The sequence below is a fragment of the Prosopis cineraria genome, unplaced genomic scaffold (genome assembly GCF_029017545.1).
Source record: "Prosopis cineraria cultivar Desert tree isolate PC_DT_omini unplaced genomic scaffold, ASM2901754v1 PC14, whole genome shotgun sequence".
Taxonomy (NCBI): Eukaryota; Viridiplantae; Streptophyta; class Magnoliopsida; order Fabales; family Fabaceae; genus Prosopis; species Prosopis cineraria.
In genome coordinates, this window is record NW_026555345.1 from 9325358 (window position 1) to 9342923 (window position 17566).

Below are 17566 nucleotides of genomic sequence, written 5' to 3' on the forward strand. Positions count from 1 at the left end.
CTGGAGATGGTGAAGGATGAAAGAGGGGAGCTGAAATATTTTCCAACAAAAATCTAGGGCCAGTTGAAGAAATCAAATGTGGGTTGCAAGAGTTTAAATGCAGGCTAACCAAATGAATGAAAATAAGCTTTTCAACTCTCTTTCCTTTACCTTGATTTAAATTCATGTGAACCAAGTGGGGTTTAAATCTATTTAGCCTTTCCTTGTGTTTTCCTTTATAAATGGGAATTGATGAGAAGGAAGGCAGATAGCATAAGTTTTTTGATGTCATCCCCATTGCCACATACCCCCTCCTTCTTTATATATAAAATACTCCCTCCGTATTAAATTATGAGATACTTTTAGAAAAAATTGATTGTCCAAAATATAAAATACTTTAAAAAAAATTAAAATTTTATTAAAAATATTTATTTCAATATTACTCTTTTTCTTGTTATTTAATATTAATTGAGCGTAGATTTAAAATTATTAAATAAAAAGTTCTTTTAAATGTTTATATTTTTATTTTAAAAAAATAAAATTGTTAAGTATATTTAATAAAAGTTATTAATATGTAAAATTTCATCTAAAAGTATTTTATAATTTAGGACGGAGATAATATTTTCTAAAAACTTATTTTATCCCTAAATATAAAAAGTATCATAATATTTTTAAATAATTAGACAATTTAATCTTTATCTCAAAAAATAAAAATGATATTAATTGTCTACTTTACCTACCACCACCATAATATTAATTATAACATTATAAAAAAAAAGCTAGAAAATCACTGTAATTTTATGTAATTTCAACTAAATAACAAACTTTTATTAGTACGTGAAATTCAACTAAAAATATCTTATATATAATGACAAAAGATTATGATGTAATTGGGAATACTTTATATAATCCTTTACCAGTAAAATGGCGACCAAACATTTTATACATGGGAATCGCATCAATATTACATGTAAATCTCGTTGCATGTAATCCAACCATTCAGGCCTTAAATATTTTGCACTACACCTGTCCAAAATACAAGTAGTTTTCTACTAACTAGTATTGTCCAAAATGTAAAAACACTTTCCAAGACATCAATAGCATTAAATTATTCTAATTACAATATATTGATTCTAATTGGAGGGTAACTTTGGAAAGTAGTGATAATTTTTTACCCATTCAATGATACAAACTATTTTTAACTACTTTCCTTAATTTTTGTGAAGGGAGTTAAAACTATCTTATATTTTGGACAAAGAGGAAGTAACTCTGAAGTCTGAACAGATGTGAATGGCTGACAGGCAAACAACAGTGACATCACAAATAGACACAACACAGGCCACATATAATATATTATTATTATTATTATTATTAGATAGGAAGAAAATCCACTAAAGGATAACACAACACATAAGAGTTAAAAGAGTCCTGCCCCACACACAAACACTCCACATAACTGACATTAAACCTCATAATTTAGTGCTAATTCATGCATTGACCTTTGGTGCCCATCCTGCAATAACATATTGCTCTGCAGCCTTCGTTTTCTGAAATGATTCCCGGGCAAACAGCAACTGCAAAATCACAGATCATAACACAATAATCACACAGATCATTCATCAGCCACAGTCCGGATGCTCTACAATCAATTACAATCATTTTTGTCACTCTCCAAATTCATAAAGGACCGAATTTAGAACAGCCATCCAATTCTTATACAGCTAAGTTTTCTGCTGTTATCCTTGTTGCCAAACCAGAAAACAAACCCTTTCAGCTTTGCCGGGAGCCTTTCAACCATCCCTTTTTCTCCAAATATCCATCGACACACAGAATTATTAATCAAATAATCTATTCTCATTTCTCAAGGTTCACGTTCCATGTAAGTAGTCTTATGATCCTGCTTTGACACATATGCTAATTAAAGAGAACAAAGAAAGCAGCAAATATATCACAAATAATATAAAACATTAAAATGCAGAGGGGGGAAAAATCGAACTTTGAGGTTTGAATCAAGAGAACATCAAACTATTATGATGCAACGAGTAAACAGGAGGTTTTTCCAGATATTGGCTAGAAGCTCCTAAGTCTGTCTGTCCTATGAAGGTAGCCAAAAGGAAGAAGATGAAAATGAATAATCCCATGACACGGCATGCAGAGCACTGAAGAAAATCAAATTGGTAGTACCTTTGTGTAGTTGTGGACATGTGTCAAATTTTCAGGGACAGTCCAGTTCTTAAAGTGGCGAAGTGCAACAGTAAGATGGTAAAATTTTGGTGCCAAACTCAAATCAACAGCAGTGACCTTATCCCCAGCAACATACGGGCCCTAACAATTTATCCATCGTATTAGTAGAGATTAAAAATAACATAAAATGAAAAGGAATTTTTCACAACAAATCCATATGCATACATGTGCCTGCAGATGGTCATTGAAAGCCTTCAATTCATTAAGCAATGTCTGCTCTGTTCCATCATTTGGATCCTTACTCTTCAGGAAACTCACAAAAGATCCAAATATCTTTGATCCCCTGCAAGGGTAAGCGTTACATGTGATCAAATTCTGTGGTAAGAAGTAAGAACAACTCTCTAAATCAAATTATATCTTAATAAAAAGTTGACCATTATTTAACCAATCCATCTTTCTCATCAACAGCATAAATCAAGAATGAGATGGAAAATCTTTACGATTAACATGGACAACAAAATAAAAATCCTAGCAGGAAGTAATATGTGAAGAAACATCACACAATAGGGTGTTCAGCCTATTCATAGATGTTCTTAACCTATTATACGCTAGCAGGCATACTATACGCCTGTTATGGTACCCATTACCAGCAGACGGGAATCAGCATATTTATGTTTGGATCAATATTTGAAATGAAAATAATTTGCTAACTTGGCTTCTATAATAAAATCTACACCATACGGAAATGTTTGAAATTTAATTGTCACTAATTTTATAGGTAAAAAATCTTACAAAAATTAATATTTGTATGATTAGAAAATGGCAGCTTCCAGTTTCCACATCCACAAATCATGATTTTGGTTCGGAAACACGACTATGCTGCAAGTTCAACACTTAAGTCAACAAAAACGTCTCCTATTGAAAACTTTGGAAACCGCTATACATGAAAGGGCAAAATTGAAGATCGAAAAGCAGGCATACACAGTGGCAAATTCCGAAGGAGTGGCAAGCGGAGGTTCAGGATATTTTTCCTCGAGAATCCCCACGATAACGTCAGAGTCAGACACCCACTTATCATCAATCTTAAGAACTGGCACCTTCCCTTCAGGATTTACTTCCAAAAACCTACCAACAACACAAGATCAAGCAAACCCACGTTAAATATCACCCCGAAACAAGGGTAATAATACATGCTAATTTCCAAGTGTACGAACCATTGGGGTTTGTCACTGATATTGATAAGGTGAGTCTTGTGGGGAACATGCTTCTCCTCCAAAGTTAAGAGCACCCGTTGAGAGAATGGACCTGAAAACAAATCGAAGCGCGAAATAGATGAACAAACGGCCAAAAAGCCAGAAACAGGGTCAAAGATACACGATCAAAAAGGCGAGAAAAAGAGGGACAGGAAGAACGTACAGTCTCCGAGAATGTTGGGGGCACCGACGGCGGCCTTCACAGCGACTTCAAGAGCCATCTGAGCGAGAGAGCAACGGTAGTGGAGTGAAGTGGAAACGGAAAAAAGAAGCACACAAAGCACGAGAGCACTAGGGCGTATCAATGCCAAGCCAAATGCGTTACTTATGGATCTAGCTGGACCGGTGACGCTCCGTTACGAATCCGGTTCATACCATTTACTTAGGGAGCATTTGTTTCAGTCATAACCATGATAATTATTAGAAGACGAAGAAAATCATGATAATTATTGCTTTGAACGTCCTCTCCACACTTGACACGTTACTGGAACCTTCTGGCTTCTGTATTGTGCTGAATTTCCCTCTTATATTTAAAATTTTTATTAGAAAAATTGTTTCAATTTTTTTATTGTATTTTAAATTTACGATCAACTTTGAATTGAAAAATATCCTTGTAGGGTAAAATATTTAATTCTGATTAAGAAATCTAAATGGTAACTTTATAATGTACTGCTACAATGTACTTTAAATGATGAGGACTTATAATATTAATTATTAAATATTTTTAATTGTACTTGCGTAAAATGTTTGTCAATACATCATGTTTACTCTACTCACCCCATTCAAAAATATAATATATTTTTTAAAAGAATGAATATTAAAAAATGTAAGATATTTTTAGTATTTCAAAATATGATTATTGTATTTTTTTAAATATCTCTTATAAATAAATTATTTTATATTTATTTTAAAATAAAATAATATATTAAATAAGAATAAATATGAAAAGATGATATTAGCTTAAAGATAAGTAATTATTTTATTAAGAAGTGTGATTTATTTAAAAATGACTTACATTTTTTAATAAAAGAAGGAAGCATGTGTCTATTTTTATTTTTTAATTAATTTTTAATTTATCTAATATTATTTTTTTAATTAATTTTTAATTTATCTAATACTTTATTTCTTTTGCATGTATAATTATGTACAAAATTATTTTATATTTATTTTAAAATAAAATAACATATTAAATAAGAATAAATATGAAAAGATAATATTAACTTAAAGATAAATAACTATTTTATTGAAAAGTGTGATTTATTTAAAAATGACTTACATTTTTTAATAAAAGAAGGAAGCATGTGTCAATTTTTATTTTTTTAATTAATTTTTAATTTATCTAATATTATTTTTTTAATTAATTTTTAATTTATCTAATACTTTATTTCTTTTGCATGTATAATTATGTACAAAATTATTTTATATTTATTTTAAAATAAAATAATATATTAAATAAGAATAAATATGAAAAGATAATATTAACTTAAAGATAAATAACTATTTTATTGAAAAGTGTGATTTATTTAAAAATGACTTACTTTTTTTAATAAAAGAAGGAAGCATGTGTCTATTTTTATTTTTTTAATTAATTTTTAATTTGTCAAATACTTTATTTCTTTTGCATGTATAATTATGTACAAATTATTTTTTATTTATTATTATATCATGTTCGACAGTTGATTTGATCAATTGAATCATGAAAGTCATGACTCCCTAATATTTCTGTTTCAACATATTGAGTGTGAGTTCTAAAAGATTGATTCAATAGTCATTAAAGAACAGAGCCTTTGCTCTAGTGACTAATTCATTGTAATTATCAAAATTCAGTTTGCCCTTGTATGTCAACAAAAAAAATTGATTTAAATAACAATATTAATGTATAAGTTTTGTTGGTATAATATGAAAATACTTGACATTATAATAAAATTATAGCCTAATTTTGATGAGCCTGCTTCAACTTATGAAAATTTTTATTTATAAAAAGTTATAATAATTATAAAATAATATCAAACTTATTTAATCACTTTATTGTCATCTTTTTCGTTGTTTTCTTTTGCGCCAGAATGGCATCTTTCAATCAGCACCACATATGTCCCGACCCAAACACTTTTGGAGACGCACGGCAGTTTTAACTTTCAAGATGTGACCACTTCTTTTTCACACAAAAACCAAAGTCTCCTTATTAGTATACTTTATTTAAATTTTTTTTTAAAATAATATGCATCAAGATCACGTTTGTAAAAGAGGCCATCACTGGCCCCATTACAAAAATCTAATAAGATTCTCCTCCCACTATATATATATATATATATATATTTAAATCAATTATATTATAATGTATACTAACGTGTAACAAACTTTGATAGTTAAAACATTTCATATTTAAGATCCGAGGCAGTACTATGTAACTAAACATTTTTAAATTAGCATGTGTCTTTTATAACTTAATCTTGGTCGATGAATACTTCTCTTTGGCACATCCTTGTTTTTGCATAAAATCTAATTAGAAGTCAGTACTAGATCCCTAATAGTTATTACCAAGAAAGGACCAAAAACGCTGATGTTAATGGCGAAATTATCAAACTAGAGTACGAGTGCGTGAACGGCGAGATGAATTCAAATAATTAACTTAAAGGGACCACAAAGAATAACACTACAGACTCCAGTAGCACAATTAGATGAAAAGCAATAAACGAAAGATCCTGTACTAGCAGGCATGTTGTCATTCAGTTTGATAATTTTGTTAGTAAAACTAATGAATGAATGGGAAACCATCCAATTTTTTAATTTAGAGACAAATACTAATAACTTGAGGTCTCACAACCCACTACCTCCCATTTACCAAAACAACTCGCATGTCGCAAAACCAGAAGGCCATTCGTCATTCATTCATTAATTAAGAGGAAAAAAGATAATCTAAGTTTAGAAAAGAATTGGAAAAACATACTTTGATCCCTGTACTTAATTCATATTTTGCTATTGATCTTTGCACTTTTTTTCCAGCATTTTGAGTCCCTAAGCTTTCATTTCGATATTTTACGTTCATCCAAAATTCCTATACTTCATTCATTTTGTTCATTTAGAATTTAAAACACTGAAAAATTAAAGTATAGAGACCTAAAACATAAAAAAAATGCAAAAACTTATAACAAAACCCGAACAAAGTGCAAGGATCAAAAAATATGTTTTTCCAAAAGATTTATAAATTCTTTGGGTATTTTCTTTTAGAAAATTCTCAAATAAAATAATTAAAATGTGAAATGATTTTTGTTTTCTAAGAGGCAATTGTATTGTGTTGAGCTGTAAAACGAGTCATATGGTCAAACTTAATAGCACTTGACAGAAAAATAGCTAAAACGGACTAACTCGTCTGAGTCACATGCTACTCGGCTGTTCCAAAAGTTCCCCAGAAACTCTCCCGACAATAGAGGTATACAACCCACAAGCCAAAAAATTGTGATAACTGCAGTTCATCGTCCGCGACCGCGCCCACGACCACGGCCACGTCCCCGTCCCCTTCCCAAAGGCTTCCCTGGAAATGCAATCAATATAATAAAGTTAACACAGGAACCCACTATATTAACAGTTAGCAAGAAAACCAATAGAGTCTGGATGCAAAAATTTTGCAGTCGAACTATATGCATACCAGCAGTTGGCTTCTTAGGCTTAATCCTTGGCGTCTCTTCAACAAGCAATGTCTCCAGATTCAAGCTGTCAGGGAGGATATAGTAACGGATGTTGTTACCCCTTACACTGAGATGATCCAGAGTCACAGGATTTTTCCCTTTCACAGTTAGTTTAACTGTTTTCAAATGAGTGTTCATACTGATGTCCACACCTGTAACACAAGCAGTCCAAGGATCAGTATAATTAAGGCTTCTTAACTCCATGCCATTATTTGCTCTATTAACCACGAGGCAATAAGAATTCATTTAATTTTAAACAAATGACTCACGACCTTCAGCTGTCATTCCATTCACCTCAATATTTATTATATACAAAGTTGCGCTGCTTTCAGGGCTCAATTCCAACATAAAGAAACGGTTTTTCATGAATGAAATTATCAAGCTACTACAAACAACCACTTGAGACTCAAGATTTCCATAATGCAATTCAGTAGCTCACTTTTCAAATAAGAGCATTTTTGAGGTAATGATGAAAATACTAACTCATTAAATAGAGGAAACTTTATTGAGTTGATACAGTTATTAGCATCTTGCAATCCAAGTGTTACTAACATTGCTTTAAAAAATACTCTTGAAAATGCTCAATATATAATACAAAGTAGTCAAAGAGAAATCTTGTTCATTTTTACTAGAAGGGTATGGTAATTTTTGAAGAGATTGGTGATTCTAAGTTGTGCCTCATTATTAATGAATGAAACTGAGGAACGAGTCAAGAAGAGAGCAAATAGCTATGGTCTCATAATTTGTCGACAATGATAGTTAAATTAAAGAAAGGTTCTTTGATCTCATTCATGTGTCAGATGCATCACTATTGACATCAAAAAATAAAATAGAACTTATTCCTTTTTACCACAATCTCAACGTTCAAAACCTTTGTTGTCAAAGGTATAATAGAACAAGCAATATGCATAATGAATAAAATGGTTTGCAAGCTTTATTTTTAAAAGATTATCCTTATGCATATTATCATTGTCTTGCTCATCGTTTGCAACTGATATTAGTTGTTGTAGCTAAAGAAAATATTCCAATTCAAAAAAAAATTTCCCAAAGTTAACAATGATTGTTAATAGCATAATAGTTTATAACATAAAACATTATAAGCAACTAAGAGTTGCTTAATTCACTCATATTGCAAGTTAGATTGCTAATAATGAGATTGAAATACTGGTGAATGCAACTAAATAAGCCCTTCGCAGTGAGTTGAAAATATTAGATGGAGCTCATATATAAAACGTGTTCAAAGTTTATTAGTTAAATTTGTCCACAGTATGGAGCTACATCTTAGTTGTAAAGTTCTTCTAGAAATAAAACTTCACAAGTAGGCACAAATTTGACTAGTAAAAACTTTAAATACATTTTGAATGTGAGCTTCATCCCATATCTCAAATTTGTTACAAAAAGCCTATTTACATGCATCCACTACCTGTTTCAACCTCTGAGGTTGAACCTCATGGTGAACAATTTAACTTGTAATATAAGTAAATTGAGCAACTCTTAATGGAACATGTCACTTTATAGAAACCGTCTATAATTGACAATAAGTGATCACTTTGACAAAAAAAGATGAATGGATTAATTTTTCTAACTGCAACAACTAATCCTAGTTGCAAATGATAAGCAAGACAATGAATATAATATGCATAAAGATAACCATTTAAAAATAAAGATTGCAAGCCATAAGCCATTCCATACACCATGCATATTGCTTGTTCAATCATATCCTTGATCAAGAAGATCTTAAACATTGCGATTGTGATGAGCAAGATCAAAACTTCATCAATACTAATGTATCTTAAGCATAAACAAGATTAAAAAAAACCTTTAATATAACCATGTTTGTCTATAAATCTCAAAACTATAGGCATTTGTTCTCTTTCTCTTTCTGACTCATCCCTCAATTCATCAATAAAAGATAGAACTTAAAATCACCAATTTCTTCACAAATTATAGCATGTACCCTTCTAGCAAAGACGAATAAGATCTCTTTTTTTTTTTATGCTAGGAGAAATATATGAAGCATTTGCAAAAGTATTCTCTAAAACAAGATTAATAATGCTTGGATTGCCAAATAGTAATAGTTGTATCACTAAAATTTCCTCCATTAATGAGTTAGTATTTTAACCATTGCCTCTAAATCCACATGTTTTGAAAAGTGATCCATTAAACTATTTTAATAGGAGCTTTTAGTTTCAAGTTGATTGCAGTTACTTGAGAAATTTGTCCATTAAAAATAATTTCTATATACTAGGATTGAGCATTCAAAACATCGCAACATTGTATGTAATTAAGAGGTGAATTAGTAGTATTTTTAACATATCAAAAAAAACTTAGATAACTCCGTCACTAACTTCTTCTAAGATTAAAATTCTCACACTATGAATGCACCATTTCATCATTTTGAAGACTATCACTAAACAAGTAATAATGCAAACAAAAAGTCACATCTAGCATGGGTTAATATTGCAATCAATTTAGAAACTTGAAAATGAGGACATGGTCCATCAAAAGCTGAAAATTTAGTAAGAAGAGGTCGTTTTGTTATCAGTTTGATTTATTAGACAATATATTATTTAATTAGATTTAACCTAGCTTAGACAGACTCCTTGAGGCAGCAAAGAGCTTCAGCATCCTATATATGTATTCTTTCTTCATTGAATAAAACTGCAGCTGAGTCATCAATAGCTCAGCTGATCTCAATGGCATACTCACATATGCCTGTGTTGATTGGGATGGCGGGGTGGGGGGAGGGGTTTCCATGGCCAGAACCTCAAGTTAGGAGAGATGAAATTGACATGGGACTCATTTGTTTGAATGTTATACACTTATTTGTATTATTTCCATAATTGGGGGTGATAAGTTAAAATTTTAACTCAATTTTCTAAGTAATGGCAATTCTTTTAACTTATCTCAATTTGTAGTTACTGGAAATTAGATTCATGCGATCTAGATGAAAATTACTGCTTTAATATTAATTTTGCCCTCAGAAATTTCAGGCAACATTAAAAAAACACTTTTATAGTATATACAATAATAAAATGATAGAAGCTGAAATTTATATTGACACTAGTAACAGATAATATAATTGTAGCACAACCAATACTATGATGAATTAGCCACTTACCATTCAAAACAAAGTGACCCAATTGAGATTAACTTTCTTATTGAAATTAGAGATTATCTCAAGAAGCTAAAAGTTGAAGAGTGGATACATAAGGGACACACCTTGGAAGCTCAAACACAGAAAGAAAAGAAGGTAGGGAGAAAATAGAAAAAGGAAAAAGAAAAGGTAACATAAGGAAACAGGAAATAATAGTAATAATTTTGAGATATTTTTATACACAATGCAATGTAAATAAAGTGGGTTCAATTTAAAATGTTAAATAAAAAAAATTATATAATACATGGGTAGTTTCGATGCGTTCAACATTTTTAGAAACATGGGGGCATAACATCAAAACTTAATATCATATGCATACAAATTCAAAAAGTCAAGGAGGGGAAAGTGAACATAGCTCCACCAGTGTGCATGATATTACAGACTTGATTAGTTGTCAAATCAAGGGTTGAACCAAACAAAACAGAACACCTAAATGATAGGATTCAGCAGCAAAATTAAGCGTTAGCTGCATTATTTGCTGCCTGCATAACCTTTTTCCAATTATACAGAAATGCCATCTCTATTCTCTCAAATCTTTTGCTTTAAATAGGCCATTATTTAAAGCACGCTACCACTTTTTTATAAGCAGACACTACATGTACAATTGAGTCAAAATTTAATAGTTCTATGTGTAAGCAATTGCGTGTAAACTATAAGGTCCAGACATGCTTAACAGATACCATAAAAAAGGAAATATATTTACTACTAGTTAAACCACTAAATATCATATTGAGCTAAGCTGCTAGACGCCTAGACAGCATGGATGCCCATTAGGACCTTTTACCTACTACCTGTCACAAGTGCATGCTAAGGGTCTCAAAATTAAAGATAGTAATTCAATGGAAGTACAAAGATATTTCTAATAAACAGTCAGCTTAAAGTCATGTTTAACAAAACAATGAATGAAATAACAACTTCAAAAGTTGATTAAAGTAGTAAAAGAGTTAAGATGAACAGAAAGAACCTGTAATGGTGCCATGAACAACTGTGCCATTCTTGAGCTCAATTGAAACAGTTTCATTGTTGAGCTTCATTAGAAACCTGCTCCAACATTCGCATTTCATATTAATATGTAGGCCAAAAACAATGAGTAAGAGAACAGAACAGAACATTACTAAAGCAACAAAAGAAAAAAAGATAGAAAGAGCGATAGAGAATCACCTGACAAGCTTCATTTTAAGTATATAAAGCTAAGACGACCTACGGCTAGAAGCACGGCAAAGCTGAAGATCAGGATTGCTTTCTTGCCTTCTATATTTTTTCTTTCTTTCTGTGAAAGATAACAAAGAACGGTTCAGGAGACAAAAAATAAAGTAAGGGGCAATCTCATATAGCTTGGACTTCAGTATGTTATAAGAATGTAAAAGGATTGCTGAGGCGTGAAGATTTTCATTGTCAGTGATCACAAACGACCTAAGTGAAGAAATCAAATTTAAAGTTTATATTTAACTAGCAATAGCCATTTGCTACTAAATTTTGGTGAATAATTAGAGAAGAAGTGAACAGAAAAGCAAATTGAGCAGAAAAAGGAATTCCCTCTTGTTAACATCCCCAGAATGAATTCTTCTTGTATAACCTACGATGTTATGCCAGTTATCACTCTTTTAATTCTCTCAAGTACAAAGATATCGAAGACAAAAGATCCTCAATTAATTACAACTCAAACCAGTCAGAGCATTATTTACTGCCTTGAGGTATGGGAATTCAAAAGAGAGATAGAAAAAAGTGCTAAGAACGTCAATTATACTCTCTCCTTCCCATAAAGAAGCTTATATCCAGTGTTTACGAGACTCCAGAACAAATTAGCATGATAGGAACCTAAAAAGATGTTTACACGAACAGGGGGAGGAGAGTGCTTTGCCTGAATCCCTGACAGCCTCGCGTAAGATTCTAATAGGAATTTACCCTCCCAAACTAAAATGCCTTTACTCTTTCAAAAGTTATCTCTCTTTATTGTGTTTCTCTCATCAATCTCCCCGGTTCGCAATTATCTCATAAACCTCATTCTTCGAACATCAATAAAGCTTAGATAGCAATCGAAGAAAAAGAAGCGGGTCTTACCGGTGGCCGATGGAAGCTTGACACCGATGAGAAGTGGCCAGTGGTCGCGGGAATGGCAGCGAATGGTTTAGGGCATGTGAAAAGACGAAGGTGCTAGTTTTTGCGGATTTTTTTTATTTCTTTTTCTTTTATCAACATTTGTCGGTTTCTTTTTTTCAATAACTTAAAAAAAAAAAATACAAGAGGGGGTCACATAAAAATATTTAATATAGTTGCGTAAAATGATTAAAAATATTTTATAATAAAAATAAAAGAAAATATAATTGAATATATTATATTCCCTCTCATTCAAAATATCAGTATTTAAAAAAAAAATTCACATATCAATAAAGTCTTCTTTTTTAAAAAAATATATTTTTTTCATTTTTCACCCATAGCCCTAATAACCAATGTATTTTATAATAAATAAAAAATACATTTACATAAATATTTAGATTAGTAAATACAAGAGATAAAATGAAGATGCATTTTTTATATGTCTTAGATTATTTATATTTTGAATCAAGATTAGTTAAGAAAGGAAGTTTGATCAAAATGAATATAAAGCACATAGATATCATCATTTGATTGGTGGAAAAAATAGGAAGAATAACAAATAAAGACCTTATAAAAATATTAATATCAAATTAATTTTTTTAATATTGATGTTTTTAAATTACAATACTTTTTCTACCATATTTCAGTATTAAAATTTTTAATTTAAAATTAATATTTTTACAAAGTTCTTGTCATTCTCTCAAAAACAATATTCACTCTGGTGGGTTAAATGATCTATTTCCAATGGATGTATCCTCAAGAACGCAGGCTGCATCTCTCAACACACACTCTTCAAAATTCAAATTTTAAATAAATCTACTTGGGGTGAGCACGGCAACTAAACAAATAATTAATTAAATATGAACAGGACGATATTGTCATTAGCTTTTCATGTTCTCATCGGGGTTTGAACCAAAGGACCCGAGTTGCCTTCAAGACAGCAACCATGACCAGATAAAGCTAGCAAAATGGGCAAACTAATTAGTTGCTGGCTCACCCGTCTCGGGCTGGTGGGTGCGAGTTGGGAAGACCCACTCATAAATGAGCTGGTATTTTCCCAACTCAAGCCTACTAAGAGTGGATTAACTGCCAATAACATAGCTCTTTTCCTTATTTTTGTATACAAATCCACCATGTTTTTGCAATAAATGTAATTAGTTTTTTCCTTGGTTGGTGAAAATAATTAACAATGTGATTAGGGGTGGCTTTAATTACTTCGTTCACCTCATCCCCCTTTCTTTTATTTAATCCTCAGTGTTTCGAAGATGGTTGCTATCTCAAAAACATGGGTGTGTGAAAATGGCTGGCCTGTCCGCGTTGGATACGTATCCAACACGAACACGCATTAAGGTCGCAAAAATGGAGCATCCATTTTCCCAATTTCTAGCAAACACGGGCGGACGCTAGCTGAAATGGGCGAACGCAAATTAGAAATAGGCAAATATGAAACTTTATGCTGTTCACTTTTTTTTACTCATTACCAACCCCAAAAAATGGATGCCCTAAGATTCCCAAGATGAGTTGTCCCCTTTCTCGCGTTTGCTTCGCTCTGTCACTCATTGCCTCATCATCCTTCTTCAATGGTGCTTCTTCAAAACTCGCGGCCATTTGAGCTTGACTTCTTCAAAACTTATAGCCATCTCTACCTCATAAGTTCATCTTTTTCATCTTCTTCTCTAAGCAAACTCTCCCTTAACTTTTGCTTCTTGCTGTTCTTGCATTTTTCTGAGTATAATCTTGATAGAAGAATGCCGAACTAGTTATTGATTGGGTATTTCTATTAATGTTGACCCGAGAGAACTTCTTGGTATTATTGCTTACTAGTTACTGGCTTACTGCTAGGTGTTATTGCTTACTAGTTTTATTGCTAAAGTGAGAGGACAACTTCGTCCGTTTTCCCAATTTAATGTTGAATTATTGATTTAATGTTTTTTATTTGGATGGATTATTTTGTTAAGTTAAACATTGATTTATTTTAAATTTTTATTAGCTCTCTTTATGTTAAAATTGCAAGAAATTAGTTTTTGTTCATTCAAATCTTTGTCTTCTTTCAAGAAAGAGTGAGAAGTATTCCATTGAAAAAAGTAGATTGTGAAATACTAGTGGAGATTGTTAAGAAATAAATGATGCTGAAAATCTTGAAGTTGTAAGTTTATCTCTAGATGAAACAATTTTAAAGAGAGAACTTATAAAAGAAAGTAATGGTATCAATGAAGATGGAGAATATTAGAATTAATTTAAGTTAATAATTATCTTTTGTCACTTAATAGTGTTTAATTATTTATTGTATTGTATTTTATGATGGCATTAGACATCTTGAAATTGTATCTTTGAACATTCAAATATTTAATATTTAATTATTTATATAGTCGTACCTGTATTTTAAAATTTTAAAAAATTGCCGTATCTACGTATCGTATTGTACCTGTGCTTCTTAGGTTGCTATCATCAGTTTCAAACTAAAATAAATGATTCTTTGCCAACCCATTGGAAAATATATATTTTTTTAATTAGTCACAAATCCATCACTTTTTTAACTTGAATTAAGATAGCGTGATTCTGGTCGCCTCATTTCAAGAAATTAGGGAGGGAGAAGTTGTGTTGTGGAGAGGCTGAGACTTCACCAATGTGGTGGTCATAAAGAACTCCATACTTTTCAAACAAAGCCGAATGAGGTCACGATTGTTCAAAATTGTATCTCATACAAACAAACAGAGAGAGAGAGATCGAAGAGTTTCGGGAGATGGAGAGAGAGAGAGAGAGAAAGATTGAGAGAAGAAATTAAGGGATGAGAAGGCAACTAATGTCTGACTGAAGGTTTGTGAGGAGTGAGAGTGCGGGTTTGGATTGACGGTCGAAGGCGACAAGGACAAAGAAGAGAAGAGAATTACAAATTTTTAAAATAGGGGATAAAAAAAAAAGCACCACGAGTTGAGCTGTTCAGGTTATGTGGTGAGTGCCAAAACAACCCCGCATCTAAATTAGCCTCACTTTTACTAGCCCACCATGACTTTTTGATGAGTTGGCAGGTTGAGATTACCGGCTCTAAATTGTCAAGAAAGCCCTAAAAAGCTATATGCCAAGCAAAGTTGTGTAAGCTTCTGAAAGAGTTGCAGAAGCTTTTGAAAGAGGACAACAAGGCTTTCATCAACCTCCTCCCATAGCGACCATCCAAGCCTTAAAAATGTTCGATCCTTCGACAGTTAATTCCCTTCCTCTCATCAACCTCCCAAGATCTCGATGGTCCTAACTATTTCGTCACCATCCGCAAGATCGATGATGCATGCTGCTTCTTTCAGGTATATCGGTCGACTTTTTTCCCTGTCTTCCAACACACCGGTACACTTTTCTCCTTTCAAATTTAAAATTCATCATCTCCAATAACTCGCCATGTCCCATCGACCCTACTTGTGTGTTTCTAATGAGGGTGAGATCTCCATTTTTGCATATTTATTGTCTTTATTTTCAATTCCTTTTCTTTTCTAAATTTTGGCCTCTTCTTCCTTATCAAACTGTTTGGATTTATGTTCTGGTTATTTTGTTTGCCTGGATGAACGTGAATGATAAGGGGATTTTTTTTTTTCTTTTTTTAGGACTTGTGACTCAGGATGTTATTTCTGAATGGAGAAACCATTTTCTGGGTTCAGCTGTATTCATGTTCTTCTCATGTTCAAGATTTGAGAAATGGTGAGGTTCAAGTGTAGTCCCTTATGACTCTAGTGATCGAGAGGCCTTGTATAGACAACCTTTATAGGATTTATATCACATAGTACGTATTTCTACAATTAGATATATAGCTATTCTTACATGTTAACTTATCGCAATCGTATATTTGATTTGATGGAATGAATAATAAAGAAATCGGCATGGGAATATGAATGAGAATACACATAACTTGTAATCTTGTTTGGTTTGTCTGAAATAAGATAGACATATTTTTGTGATATTATGTTTGGTGTAATAGAAACATGATAAGATTGAAAAGATATATGATAAAAACCCACCATAACATGCCTGAGAAAAAGATGAGAGACTTACATTTAAGCCTTAGGTAAAAAAATTAATTACTACAAGGCTCACTGATAATTGAACATTTCAGTTGTCACTTTATAATAATTAATTTTTTATATAAAATTTTAATATAATTCTCTCAAGAAGATATTGGTCACAAAGTAAATTGAACTTAGGGGCAATTTGGACATTAGACAATTTATTCCATGGAGCTGCATTACATTCCTTCTCTTTTTTTATGGTATGATTTGGTGAGGTTTTGGCGGAAACGGCATATTTTGCTTGTAAATTACCAAACTTACTGTAATTATTTCTGAATATATTTCTTTTTCTTTTCTTATTGACCAAATATATTTCTGACATATTCTCTTTTCTTTTCCTCTGCCTATCATTTTTTTTTTTTTGGTAAGAACACTTTCCCACAACTTTTTATTAAACTTCACGTAAATCCTTGAGTTAATGAATCAAATATATTATTATCAATGTCATACTCTGTTCTGTAAGCGGTTAATGCTATCATTATTTCACGACCATGGAAGGGGAAAAAAAAACACTGAAACATGAAATTATGAGGGAAAACAAATTGATAAAAATGCCCTTATGCGGTCAGCGTATAACTGAATTATAAATATAAAAAATTCAATTGCAAAAATGGTATTAAAAGACTATGAATTTATGATTAACAGTGTGTTCAGTTGTCAATTCATTTAATATGAATTAATTTGAAGTGTTGCCGGGTTAACACAAAAGATTAAGATACATTTTTACTTTTAAAATAACTTTTAAAAAAATACTTAATACCTTAAAATATTTATTATAGCATTTTCGTACATTAACTAATTAAGTCGAAACATTTTTGCCCATTTTGTTAAATTCCGTAATGCGGCCTTTAACTTTGAATAAGTCTGACCCAAAAAGCCACATGTCATGCCATATGGATCCCAAGATGCCACGTGTCATGCCCTGTCTCCCGTCTTCTTCAATTTCTCTCCTCCAAATTGTATCTTCTTCTGATGAATCTTCTCTCTCCTCTCTTCTCCATCGCCATGGTCATTCGCACCGACAACGAAAGCCCTCTGCCAGCAACAATGGTGATGAGTCGATGATTCTCCACTATTACAGGTCTCTCGCAAATTGATTTCCTATCTCTGATCACACTTTTTGCAAGCTAGCTTAGCGAGGACCCAAATTGACGATTC

The 17566-nt window shown here is 31.8% G+C and overlaps 2 protein-coding genes and 1 long non-coding RNA gene across 3 annotated transcripts; 1 reads left to right on the top strand and 2 right to left on the bottom strand.

Annotated features, from left to right (window-relative positions):
- Positions 1-1323: 1323 nt before the first annotated feature.
- Positions 1324-3785, bottom strand: LOC129293686 (glutathione S-transferase DHAR2-like). Its single transcript, XM_054931764.1, has 6 exons — positions 3580-3785; positions 3378-3468; positions 3145-3288; positions 2389-2506; positions 2164-2304; positions 1324-1553 (listed from the first exon to the last, which is right to left on the bottom strand). The coding sequence occupies exons 1-6, from the start codon at positions 3635-3637 to the stop codon at positions 1467-1469; spliced, it is 639 nt and encodes a 212-aa protein (XP_054787739.1). The 5' UTR covers positions 3638-3785; the 3' UTR covers positions 1324-1466.
- Positions 3786-6680: 2895 nt separating this feature from the next.
- LOC129292678 (small nuclear ribonucleoprotein SmD1a-like) lies at positions 6681-12434 on the bottom strand. The gene is made up of 5 exons (XM_054930277.1): positions 12321-12434; positions 11421-11529; positions 11224-11300; positions 7063-7254; positions 6681-6948 (listed from the first exon to the last, which is right to left on the bottom strand). Exons 2-5 carry the CDS (start codon positions 11432-11434, stop codon positions 6887-6889), a joined length of 345 nt encoding a protein of 114 aa, XP_054786252.1. The 5' UTR covers positions 11435-11529; positions 12321-12434; the 3' UTR covers positions 6681-6886.
- Positions 12435-15293: 2859 nt separating this feature from the next.
- On the top strand, positions 15294-16144 carry LOC129293846 (uncharacterized). The gene is made up of 2 exons (XR_008589230.1): positions 15294-15655; positions 15950-16144. It is a non-coding gene; the product is annotated as an uncharacterized LOC129293846 (long non-coding RNA).
- The last annotated feature ends 1422 nt before the right edge of the window (positions 16145-17566 follow it).